This window comes from Macaca thibetana, chromosome 7, assembly GCF_024542745.1.
Source record: "Macaca thibetana thibetana isolate TM-01 chromosome 7, ASM2454274v1, whole genome shotgun sequence".
Taxonomy (NCBI): Eukaryota; Metazoa; Chordata; class Mammalia; order Primates; family Cercopithecidae; genus Macaca; species Macaca thibetana.
In genome coordinates, this window is record NC_065584.1 from 125,175,352 (window position 1) to 125,187,836 (window position 12,485).

The 12,485-nt window shown below is 56.6% G+C and overlaps 4 protein-coding genes across 4 annotated transcripts in view; 2 read left to right on the plus strand and 2 right to left on the minus strand.

The window, feature by feature from the left end:
- RMDN3 (regulator of microtubule dynamics 3) overlaps window positions 1–12,485 on the minus strand; it is a 138,134-nt gene that overhangs the window by 29,902 nt on the left and 95,747 nt on the right. The gene's annotated exons all lie outside the window — the stretch shown is intronic.
- Window positions 2,754–7,624, plus strand: GCHFR (GTP cyclohydrolase I feedback regulator). Its single transcript, XM_050799662.1, has 3 exons — window positions 2,754–3,602; window positions 5,456–5,550; window positions 7,150–7,624. Exons 1-3 carry the CDS (start codon window positions 3,567–3,569, stop codon window positions 7,271–7,273), a joined length of 255 nt encoding a protein of 84 aa, XP_050655619.1. The 5' UTR covers window positions 2,754–3,566; the 3' UTR covers window positions 7,274–7,624.
- DNAJC17 (DnaJ heat shock protein family (Hsp40) member C17) overlaps window positions 7,778–12,485 on the minus strand; it is a 248,318-nt gene continuing 243,610 nt past the window's right edge. The window contains exon 12 of the mRNA XM_050799565.1: window positions 7,778–7,973. Within this exon, the coding sequence (XP_050655522.1) occupies window positions 7,851–7,973 (123 nt within the window). The 3' untranslated portion in view covers window positions 7,778–7,850. The remainder of the gene's footprint in view (window positions 7,974–12,485) is intronic.
- C7H15orf62 (chromosome 7 C15orf62 homolog) lies at window positions 10,443–12,375 on the plus strand. The gene has a single exon (XM_050799590.1). It carries the CDS (start codon window positions 10,462–10,464, stop codon window positions 10,987–10,989), a length of 528 nt encoding a protein of 175 aa, XP_050655547.1. The 5' UTR covers window positions 10,443–10,461; the 3' UTR covers window positions 10,990–12,375.

Genomic DNA, 12,485 nt, shown 5'->3' on the forward strand with positions numbered 1-12,485 from the left:
AGTGTAATCTTGGCCCACTGCAGCCTCCGCCTGCCAGGTTCAAGCAGGACTACAGGCATGTGCTACCACATTCGGCTTTTTTTTTTTTTTTTTGACAGAGTCTCACTCGGTCACCTAGGCGGAAGTGCAGTGGTGTGATCTCAGCTCACTGCAACCTCTGCCTCCTGGGTTCAAGTGATTCTCCTGCCTCAGCCTCCCAAGTAGCTGCGACTACAGGTGTGTGCCACCACGCCCAGCTAATTTTTGTATTTTTAGTAGAGACAGGGGTTTCACAATGTTGGCCAAGTTGGTCTCGAACTCCTGACTTCAAGTGACCCACCCGCCTTGGCCTCCCAAAGTGCTGGGATTACAGACATGAGCCACTGCACCCCGCTCAGTTCTTTTTTTTTTTTTTTTTGAGACGGAGTCTCGCTCTGTCACCCAGGCTGGAGTGCAGTGGCCGGATCTCCGCTCACTGCAAGCTCCGCCTCCCGGGTTCATGCCATTCTCCTGCCTCAGCCTCCCGAGTAGCTGGAACAACAGGCGCCCGCCACCGCGCCCGGCTAGTTTTTTGTATTTTTTAGTAGAGACGGGGTTTCACCGTGTTCGCCAGGATGGTCTCGATCTCCTGACCTCGTGATCCACCCGTCTCGGCCTCCCAAAGTGCTGGGATTACAGGCTTGAGCCACCGTGCCCGGCCCCGCTCAGTTCTTATCTCTACATTCCAGTAAGTTATATTTTGCTCTGTTTTAACTAAAAAATGACAACATAAAAATCCTTCCATACTTCATTCAAAAAAACATTAAAAAACTGAAGAATTTTAATGTTTTTCATTTATCATTGTAAAAACCAAGGACAATTGTATAACTTAAAAAAAAATCCTTCTAATCAATGGATGCTTTTTGTACATAGCTTTCACATGTAGGGTAATCTGTCTTTAAGTAGGGATGGATTACTTAAAAATAAACCAAATCATGCCTCACTGCAACCTTGACTTTCTGGGTTCAAGCAATCCTCCCAGCTTGGCCTCCCAAAGTGCTGACATTACAGGCGTGAGCCACTGTGTCTACAAAGTTTTGTGGTTTAAATAAATTTGGTTAAAATGAAAAAAAGTAAAATTTAATTTGTATTTCCTGGATTTCTAATAATGATATACTGGGCATCATGTTATATGTTTATTGGTCATTTCTATTTCCTCTTTTGGGAAGGGCCTAGTCAAGTCAGTTACCCCTGTTTTTTCCATTGTTCATCTTTTTCTCACTGAGTTGTAGGAGCTCCTGGGCATTAATCTTTTGTCAGTTTTGTTGTTGTTGTTTGTTTTTTGAGACGGAGTCTCGCTCTGTCACCCAGGCTGGAGTGCAGTGGCCGGATCTTAGCTCATTGCAAGCTCCGCCTCCCGGGTTCACGACATTCTCCTGCCTCAGCCTCCAGAGTAGCTGAGACCACAGGCGCCCCCCACCACGCCCGGCTAATTTTTTGTATTTTTAGTAGAGACGGGGTTTCACTGTGTTAGCCAGGATGGTCTGGATCTCCTAACCTCGTGATCCGCCCGCCTCGGCCTCCCAAAGTGCTGGGATTACAGGCGTGAGCCACCGCGCCCTCCCGGTCCTTTTGTCAGTTTTAACACATCCTTTGTTAAGATAAAACACATCCTGTGTTTTATCTCTCTGGCTAACTTATTAGGTCAGTGGGTAAGAGGGCAGGGGTAGGAACTACAGAATAATAAATTAGACCAGTTAAGGGACGTTTAGGATTACAACTTCCTACTTCTCTTATAGCTCTCTCCACGTCTGTCAAAGTGTTGGAAGCGCAGCATCCCCTATAAATGCCTCTCTTAAAAAGTGAAGATTTTTACCCTCCCATAGGAGGGAAGGCTAGACAGGCTGTTTTTGTTTTGCTTTATTTTCTAGAAAACCAATCACAGGCCAGGTGCGGTGGTTCACGCCTGTAATCCAAGCCCTTTGGGAGGCCGAGGCGGGTGGATCACCTGAGGTCGGGAGTTGCCACGAGCCTGACCAACATGGAGAAACCCCGTCTCTACTAAAAATACAAAATTAACCAGGCGTCGTGACGCATGCCTGTAATCCTACCTACTCAGGAGGCTGAGGCAGGAGAATCGCTTGAACCGGGAGGCGGAGGTAGTGGTGAGCCGAGATGGCGACACTGCACTCCAGCCTGGGCAATAAGAGCGAAATTCCATTTCTTTTTTTTTTTTTTTTTTTTTTTTTTTTTTTTTGAGACGGAGTCTGGCTCTGTCCCCCAGGCTGGAGTGCAGTGGCCGGATCTCAGCTCACTGCAAGCTCCGCCTCCCGGGTTTGCGCCATTCTCCTGCCTCAGCCTCCCGAGTATCTGGGACTACAGGCGCCCGCCACCTCGCCCGGCTATTTTTTTGTATTTTTTAGTAGAGACGGGGTTTCACTGTGTTAGCCAGGATGGTCTCGATCTCCTAACCTCGTGTTCCGCCCGTCTCGGCCTCCCAAAGTGCTGGGATTACAGGCTTGAGCCACCGCGCCCGGCCGAAACTCCATTTCAAAACAAACAAACAAACAAACAAACAAAAAAACACCAATCACAACAAGGCAGATAAAGAATGATGAGTTGTCAGATTTTGATACCTGCGAATGAGGGGCGTGGACGCACGATTGGGAACTCGCAACCGCTTATTGGTGACTGGTGCGGGGGAAGTTTCATTTGCCCCAGGTGTTGCCCAGTGACCTCCGGCACGTGCGCCGCGTCTGTCCAGCTGCGCGGGAAGCTCAGGGGAGGGAGGGCCAGGTTCCATCCATTCAGTCCCTCCATACCTGGCATCCAGCCAAGCGCGCGGTTCCTTTACAGACTTTCCTGCAGGTCCACAGAAATGCAAGGATCCGCTGCTGTGCTGGAATCAGAGTCTGGGAGGGGGAATGAGCAGTGCACCCAGGATGGTATTTTAGTTGTTGTCTTCAGGGCTAGCCCCGAGCCTCGTGCCCCGGCCTCCTCAGCCCTTACGGAATCTCTGGAGCGCGTGTCTTGACGAAGGGAAGTGGGGCCCCGCTGAAGCTGTCGAGGTGTCTCTGACGGGGGTGGGCTGGGGCCTGGAGAAGCCTCCATTTGCTCTGGGCTCTGCCTGGCAGGGACTTTGGAACCTGGCCTGCAGAGTTGCAAGAAGCGGGCGCGGGGGCAACACGCGCGCGGGGAAGCAGGTAGATCACAGGCTGCAAAGAAAACAGCACTGAGCGTCCTGGAGGACGCTAGAGCTTCAGGATAGTGTCCTTTCAGACCGTGGGATCGTCCCCTCCTCCCCGCACTCCACCTTCCCGCAACTGGACCACTAGGCGGAAGCTTCAGGTGGGCCCCGGGGTCCAAGTCCGCCGCCGGGAGGGCGGGGACGGGCCCCGAACCGCGGACTGCAGGGCGCGTCACGGCAGCTGCTCCTGATTGGCGGCCACGGCGGCCATGGGCGGGGCGCCCCGGGATTGGCGCCGCCTGTGGCCAGAGCCAGAGTAACGGGACTCCCAGCTGTGCGTCGCAGTCCCGACGCGAGGAAGGCTGGAGTCGGCGCCCAGCCTAGAGCCACCAAGTGGGAGCCAGGCCGGGACGCGCGCACCATGCCCTACCTGCTCATCAGCACCCAGATCCGCATGGTGAGTACCGGCCGCCCGGCGACTTGGAGCCAGGACCAGGCCCTAGGGAGCTGCGACCGCGCCTTCATGCCTCTCTCCTGGGCTGCACCCACCGGGGGCTGGACCGGGAACCCGCCCAGACACGCCCCTTTGGCGGGGGAGAGGGAGTGGAGAAGCTGGTTCAGCCTGGCTCCCGGGACTCAGCGAGCTCTGGCCGGCCCGGAGCCTTTATTGCCGCGAAAGGGCCCCGGTACGTGCGTCCCGGCAACAGGGCCACCTCCGGGCGCTTCCGGCTCCTGTCCTACCTGTTGGCGGGAGGGACCCAGGGAGCCCCGGCCTCACGCGCAGCACCCAGTGCCCTGCACAGAGCCGCTCCGCAGGGGAAAAAAGGGGGAATAACCTGAGGGAAAGAAGTTTGGAAAAGATAAGGACGTGCCAAGGCGCTAAAACCCCTGTGCCAAGTCCTTGACCCATAAACAGCAACTAGCTGCACCCTTAGGCGCTTCCAGGAAGGGCTATCCCTGAAGCTTTAGGAAAGGAAGAAAAGAAAGAACCCCCTGCTTGGGAAAAAAGGAAGGCGAGAAGGAGCCGTGCAGTTGAAGGTGGGAACACCATGAATTCGAAGTCATGTTCCTTTCTCTGGGCGCAGTTTCCTTATCTGTAAAAAGGTTTTGATTGCCCCTCAGGAGTCTCCTTTTAGCTTCAGAAAGATACGACTCTGCCCCCAGATGGGCAGCAAGGTGCTCCTCTGCCCCTGCCCACTACGGGTACACAACCCCCTTGGTGGGTTCACCACGCAACAGGAGAGCTCTTGCAGAGCGCTGGGCAGCGGTTTGTGAAGCAGCCATCTGCGCAGCTGTCAAAATGTGGATTCCTGGGTCCCTTCCCAGATCTCCCAAAACTCTGGGGCTTGGGAATCCATACTTGGAAATAGCCTCCCGATGTGATTCTTATTTTTTAAAAGACATGTCTTTATTGATATGTAATGTGCATACCATAAATTCTTTGATTTAAAGTGTACAATTCAGTGTTTTTTTAGTGTACTCAGAGTTGTGCAACCATCACCATAATCAGTTTTAGAACATTTTTTTTTTTTTGAGACGGAGTCTTGCTGTGTCGCCCAGGCTGGAGTGCAGTGGCACAATCTCAGCTCACTGCAAGCTCCCTCTCCTGGGTTCACGCCATTCTCCTGCCTCAGCCTCCCGAGAAGCTGGGACTACAGGCGCCCGCCACCATGCCTGGCTAATTTTTTCTCTATTTTTAGTAGAGATGGGGTTTCACCGTGTTTGCCAAGATGGTCTCGATCTCCTGACCTTGTGATCCGCCTGCCTCGGCCCCCCAAAGTGTTGGGATTACAGGTGTGAGCCACCGCGCCCGGCTAGAACATTTCTAATACCCCAAAAGGAAACCCTGTACCTACTGGCAGAAACTCTTGATTTCCCCCAAGTCCCTCAGCCCTAGATAACCACTAATTACCTTTATGTGGTAATGTGATCTGTGTCTGGCTTCTTTCATTTACATAATGTTTATTTTGTTTTTTTTAAATGGAGTCTCACTCTGTCGCCCAGGCTGGAGTGCAGTGGTGCAATCATGGCTCACTGCAGCCTCAACCTCCTCCCACTTCAGCCTCCCGAGTAGCTGGGACTATAAGGCTGAGCTTTAAGGGACTAGGGAGGGCCCCTACATCGCTTCTCCTGATCATTGGTGGGCTCCACCCCTTCGCAGCTTGTGCTCAGCCCCTAAGGATTCTCGCTACTCTCTGTGGCCTTTACCTGAAGCTCACTCCGGACTAGCAGGCAGGGGAGGAAGGGGACGCAAAACCTTCTACCTCCTCCTGGCAGCCAGCCAAGCAGCCACTGTGCCTTACCTTGCAGGAGGTGGGCCCCACTATGGTGGGTGATGAACAGTCGGATCCAGAGCTGATGCAGCATCTGGGGGCTTCAAAGAGAAGTGTCTTGGGAAACAACTTGTAAGTAGCAGCCTCCCTCAGTATCCTCTCCCTGCCAGCCCCTATACCCGCCTCTGCTCCCTTTACACAACCTCCAAGCCCAGGGACAGGGCCCAGCATCAGAGCCCCTGCCTGCATCCTGGGGCTCTGTTCTCCGGAGGAGTTGGTCCCATCTGTAGCCTCTCCAACATTCCCCCTCTCCTCCATGAGGTTTGCTCTGAAAGCTTTCCACATCCTTACTGGAAGCGCAGAAAACAGTCTGTTCCCTGGGTCTAGGACTCCACTAGCGCACTGTTGCTTGCCCTGCCCTCTCCTCTCTAAGCTGGACCCCATCAAGCCCAGACAGGCACAGAGAGAAAGGTTTTTGTAGTGAGGATCTGGCTGAGTCGCAAAGCTAAGTCCTAGAAGCAGGGAGCCGGGAGCCTGGGTCCTACCTCCAGGGTGGCTGCTGCCTGGGGACCTGGCCACTTCCCTTGGCATCCTTCCTAATGCCTCCATGTCTAAACTGTGACCACTGCTTCCATTCTTCCTCTCACCCCTGGAGGCAGGGAGAACCCAGGCTACACAGGCTCTCTGCAAAGAGTTGCCGGAGTGCGTCCCAGTTCAAAGAGGGGAAAGAGAAGGAGGGCTGATCCCAGCCCCTGGGTCAAGGCTGGGGGAAGGAAGCCAGCCCCCTCCCTTTGCCATGAGGCACCTGCCTCTCCATGCCCAGGTTGGGGCTTGAGCCCTTTGTTTGCTTCATGGTCCTTCGGCATCAATTAAACCTGAAAGGACCCCAGCATTATCCATGCTAGGGAGTGGCACACAGAGCCAGGCGTTACTGGGGCTCAGCCTTGTTGCTTCAGAACTGCAGGACAGCCAGGGCAGTGAGGGGCCTGGAGGCTTGTTTTGTTTTGTTTTGTTTTTGAGACGGAGTCTCGCTCTGTCGCCCAGGCTGGAGTGCAGTGGCCGGATCTCAGCTCACTGAAAGCTCCGCCTCCTGGATTCACGCCATTCTCCTGCCTCAGCCTCCCAAGCAGCTGGGACTACAGGTGCCCGCCACCTCGCCCGGCTAATTTTTTTTGTATTTTTTAGTAGAGACGGGGTTTCACTGGGTTAGCCAGGATGGTCTCAATCTCCTGACCTCGTGATCCGCCTGCCTCGGCCTCCCAAAGTACTGGGATTACAGGCTTGAGCCACCGTGCCCGGCCTGTTTTGTTTTTTTGAAATGGAGTCTCACTCTGTCGCCCAGGCTGGAGTGCCGTGGTGCAATCATGGCTCACTGCAGCCTCAACCTCCTCCCACTTGGAGGCCTGGGTGGGGAGCAAGCCCAGGGAGGGGAGGCAGCAGGGCTGTGGTCAGACTAACACGGTCTACCATCTGGGACGCTGGGGAACCTGCTTAACCCCTGTTTTCTCATGTATCAATGGCCACAACAGTGGCACCTTCACTAGCTCGTTGGGAATAAATGAGATAGCTCGTGAAGTACCTAGAAGGGGAGGAGGCAGGGGGCGTGCACTTACCCAGCCAGCAAGTGTGAGTCACTACAAGAGTGGCCAGGCCGCCTGCCGCAGACACTAGCTTTGGACCAGGAGCTTGCTGTGTGCCCCTCCTCACCCAACACATTCTGTCTCTTTGCAGTTATGAATACTACGTCAATGACCCTCCCCGCATAGTCCTGGACAAGCTGGAACGCAGGGGCTTCCGTGTGCTGAGCATGACGGGGGTGGGTCAGACGCTGGTGTGGTGCCTGCACAAGGAGTGACCTTCTCACGCTGATTTGCAGCCGGGGCGCCCCTGTGGAGGGGCTGCTGTGGGCCCTGAACTCCAAGCTCCTGCCTCACTGACCACCTTGCCCCTCTCTTCCCAAATCGTCACCGCCATGGGCCCAGCCCCAACAGGCAGTGAATGGCCTTCTCTGAAACCTTGCCTCAAGCAGTGGGAGAGGGCAGTGCCCGGTGCTCCCAGCTGCCCTCCTGCTTTGGGCCTGGGCCAAGGGCCTTGGGCAGGCCATGTTCCTTGGGCAGCTGCCCCGGGCCGGAGCTGGGCACCCCAGGGGCCCTGGTGCGTGGCTCCTGCATAGCTAGCCCAAGCCAATAAAGGGCAGTGATGAGTGGCTGCGCCTGTGCTCTGCTTGTGCACGGACTCTGGGACTCTCACCATGCAGAGTGTTTCCCTAGGGGTCTGCCCATTTCCTGGGAGGGGCACCAGGCCTGGGTGGAACCCTCTGCTGCAGAGCCCAGCACCCTATACCTATGCATGGAATAGAACTAAAGTCTTAAAAAAAAATTTATTGGTGACGTTGAAGAAAAGGGCTGAGGGATGGGTGGCTGGAGCCGGGGCTACGTGGGCGGCCCCTCCTGGTCCTCCTGCTGCATCCTTGCGATCAGCTGTTGCCGCTCAGCCGCCTGGCGCATGCGCATCATGACGAGACTCTCATAGTCCCTCTCTGACAGTACTGAGCCCTGTTGGACAGAGCAGGGATGGAGAAGGGTCAGGGACGGCAGGGCACAGCCCCACAGACTCCAGACTCCGAGGACGGTGCCGAGGCAGAGCTGTGGTCTAAGAGTCTCAGAGGGAGGAAAGCAGAGGAAGGGAAGGAACCTGGAGCATCCTTCTGGAATCCTGGCTTACCTGTGTCCCCCAGAACAAGTCACCTGTGGCCTCCAGGCCGGCTTCTACCCAGCCAGCTCCCCCTCCCTTTCCCTAGGCCCCGTCAGCTCTGGTCCATCTGTTTTCCAGGAATCACCTGTGGGCCCTCTAGCTAGGCCCTCGTCTCCTTCATTTCCTCTGGGCCCTTTATCCTTCACCCCTTTCCCTCTACCCCATGGCTTCCGCCTCTTAGGTTCCCAAGGAAGGGAAGTTGAGGTGCAGGGATGCACCTGGCTCTGCTGGGCACTGACCCCGGCTCTGTCCATGCCCGGTGCCCTGTGGTCTGGCTCCTGCTGAGGATGCAGAAGGGAGCCCCACCCTCGAAGGGGAGAAGGGCAAGCATGAGGCCAGCGTGCCTCTAAAACTACACACCAGGGCTCCTGGAGGGCAGGGCCCATGGCTCAAAGCTTTTATGAACTTGCCAGCACAGTGCAGGAGATTAAGGAATGCTGTATTTACATAATCAAAAGAATAATAAACAACCGTCTGAATGGGCCAAGGCTGTAGGGTGGAGAAGCAGCTCTACAGTGGGGCCTAGGCTGCCAACCCACACCCTGATAAGGTCTGCGGTGGGAATTAAACCTTTTCCTCCCTCAGTGCCGCTTAGGCTGTGTGATGATCATGTGGTCCCAACAGCTTCTCAGAGAAGTGTGAAGCCCACCTGAGATGGCACAGAAGTGAGCTAGGCCAGGGATTGCAGGATGCGGTGGCCTGCCCATAGCAGAGAGCTGTGGGGCCCTGATCCGCGGTACCCCACATGGGGACGCTCTCACGGAACAAGGCAGGAGGAAAATGTGGTGGTCAGTGACCCGGGGAATAGGAAGGGAGCGGCTGGGATTGAGATGCCAGGCCCGGGCCAGCAGGTTTGGAGTAAGGGGTGTAGAGAAACAGGAAGTGTTACTCAGCCTGGGTTCCCCTGCTCCTCCCGATAGCTGCACCTCTCCCCTCTCCCCTCTGCCCGGCTGCAGCAGTCCCAGCTAGGCCGGACTGTTCAGTGTGGCCCAGAGCACGGCTGACAATTCACAGCAGCCTCCATGGCCCAGCTTCCCACAAGAGAAGGAGGACCCTAGAGGAGGCCGGATAGCCAGAGGGGAAGGGCTGGAGCACGGCCAGGCAGCAAGCAGCATGGCCCGGCCCTCAACTGCCGCTCTCCTGGCAGGAGCCTACGAGGGTAAAACAAGGGAGGACAAGGAAATAGCAGCCAGGCTGATGGCAGGCCAAGAGAAGGCCACGTCTCCCGTCCCCAGGTTAATGCTGCTCTGCCAAGAAAACTTGGAGCCACCCTTGGCGGGCCCCCAGCCCAACCCTAGGCAGCAGAGCCCGCCCGTCACACGCATGGGGCTGTTCCCCGTTAACACACCCTCTGCCTCCTTCCCTGATCCCGCAGGTTCTGCTCATGAGGGCCTGACAGCAGGGCTGAGTCACCCACACCAGCCACAGGTCGCTTCCTTCCCCAACAATCGTTCCACACGCCTGCCTTTCAATTAACTCCCACCCGCCCTGAACTCCTCCTACCCAGACACTGTGGGCCGGGAGCCAGGCGCACCTGCCGGGGCCCAGGGTGGTGGGGCTGTGATGAGAAAGGAAGCCGCGTGGTGACACATAAAGCAGGGCTGCCCCCACATGAGTCCCCAGAAGAATTTTAAGCTCCCCATTGCCCTGGGGTGTTGGTCCCAGCTGCCCCATCCCTGCACGCGGATGCTGCAATTACCCAAGAGCATGAAACCTGGCTTCCCACCTGACTGAGTCAGCTGAGAACAAAAACACATCTCCACCGCCACAAACAGCCAAGCCACTAATCAGAGTCCGGGAGCCACTGGCAGAGAGGGCACGGCCCCACACTGCCCCAGAGACGCATAGGAGCCAGGCAAACACCAGGGCGAGTGAGCTCGGGCCATCTGCCGCCTGCCTGTGGAAGGAGCGCTCGCCAGCCTCACCTGGCCCGAGAAAGTCCATCTCTGCCTCCGCTGGGGCTGCCCTCATTCTGACTCCAGTAAGTGCTGCTGCTTCCACCTGGGGTTTTTTCCACTGCCCTATTCAGTAACCCGGCCACTCCTGTCCCTGTGGGAAACTCCTGCTGCCAGGAACTCCCAGCTGTGTGCTCTCCTGGACAAAAAAGTTTCTTCTTCCTGAGCCCTCCACTCACCATCCAAGATGTGGTCAAAGGTCTGTGCTGAGCGGAAACCCCAAGGCCTCTGCTCCTAGGGCAGCCTCCCCAGCTGCTGGCACTCACTGCCCCAGCAGGGACCGCATGCAACCTGGCTGCTCCTGAACACCTGTCTGCGGGCTCCCCTGGGCCCCATGGAGACCTGGCGGAAAGGCTCCTTCCGCAACGCCTCCTTCTTCAAGCGGCTGAGCCTGGGGCGGCCACGGCGGCTCCGGCGACAGGGCAGTGTGCTTAGCCAGGCCAGCACAGCGGGTGGGGACCACGAGGAGTATAGCAACCGAGAAGTCATCCGGGAGCTACGAGGGAGGCCAGATGGCCGGCGCCTGCCACTGTGGGGGGACGAGCAGCCCCGGGCCACCCTGCTGGCCCCACCCAAGCCCCCACGCCTCTACCGAGAGAGCTCAAGCTGCCCCAACATCCTGGAGCCCCCACCTGCCTACACAGCAGCCTACTCTGCCGCCCTGCCATCGGCGCTCTCCCTGTCGAGCGCCCTCCACCAGCACTCAGAGAAGGGCCTTGTGGACACTCCCTGCTTCCAGAGGACACCTGCCCCAGACCTCAGTGATCCCTTCCTCTCCTTCAAAGTGGACCTGGGGATTTCACTTCTTGAGGAAGTTCTGCAGATGCTAAGGGAGCAGTTTCCCGGCGAGCCCAGCTTCTGAATGGGGTGAGGGTGGGCAAAGCCGGGGTGACTGGAAGAGCCAGAGGCTGGGGATTAAGGAAAGGGCAGGGACAGGACTCCAGGCCCATCGCTGGAGGGTTCAGGCAGGCAGAGCTCCTCCATCCTGGGGGAGGATTCCAGGATAGGAATCCAGGGCTCTGCCTGCTCTCTGGGTCCTGAAGCGTCCTCCCAGGCACCCCAGAGTGGAGGGACAGAGGCAAGCTGGAAATGTTGAGGAGGGGGGCCCCTTCCTGGCACGACCCCTGAAGGAAGCTGGCTCTTCTGGGAAAGGGAGGCTATGTGTAGCAACCACAGGAACCAGGTAGAGACTGGCAGAGCCAGAAGGTGGCACGGGGTCAGATCAGGGAGTGGGAGGACACAGACTGGGCAGAAGAGATGAGTGCCCTGTGCCAGCCTCTTTGGAAGCCAGCGTCAACAGAGAGAGGTCACAGGACAAGCCTGGGTAAAAGCAGTCCAACCCAGGCGGAAGAGGAAAGTGGGAAGGCCCAGGAAGAAAGGGGAGACAGGCCTGACCCTGTCTAATCTGGTGGTCACTCACTGCATGACACCGAATTGAAATTAAGTAACAATTCAGTTCCTCACTTGCACCATTATTCCAGATTCCACATTCCAAACGGCTGGTGGCCACACATGATTAATGGCTGCCACACTGGTTGGTGCAGAATGGACGCGAACATCGCTGCACAAAGTTCTACTGGACAGCGCTGGCTAGACCGTGGCCTGGAGCCACCAGCAAAGGGGAGACGCATACAGGGACTGGCCACATAGGAAGAGATAGGTAGAGAGAGAGTAACTTAGGAAAAGACTAGGCAAATCCTTAGCAGAAATGAGGATGTGGTTCAGTCTGCCAACACAGCTACCTGGAGCAATCCCTGGTGAAGGCAGCTCTAGAGAATGCCAGCCAAAGGCACGCGCACGGCTTACAAAGGGGTGCTTTGGGGAATTCCCAGAATTATTAGTGTGGGAGCCCTGGCAGATTTCCTTCCTTGAAGAGAGGAGAACTGGATCCAGGGATGGGCATTCAGTGGCGAAGCGGCACAGCTGGTCTCCAGACCTGTCTCCCAGGATTAGGGAGTTCTGCCGCCTGAACCCTCTGACGATGTGCCTGCCAACCAGGCCAAGCCCACCGGGTCAAAGCCACAGCACAGGCTGCACTATGGCCCCACCCCATGGCCTCACCAGAACACAGAAACCAGAGCCCAGCAGCACTGGCGGGGCCGTGTGTTGGTGGCCCCCAGGCCTCACTAATAGTAGCAAAGGGGAGAGGAAGCTCTGACACTCACCATTTCTACAACCCAAATCGGCGGCCTCCCTCTCTCCTCTCGAGCTGTGGCTACAGCAGAGAATGAATAAACTTCTAACACAATCTATGGAGTGTTATCTGGGGCTGTGAAATGCTGGGACTTGAAGGTGGGAATGAGGTCTCTAAAGCAGGGCCCTGAGTCAGGCCCAGGCCAGTTTGTTTCCCTCCATCCA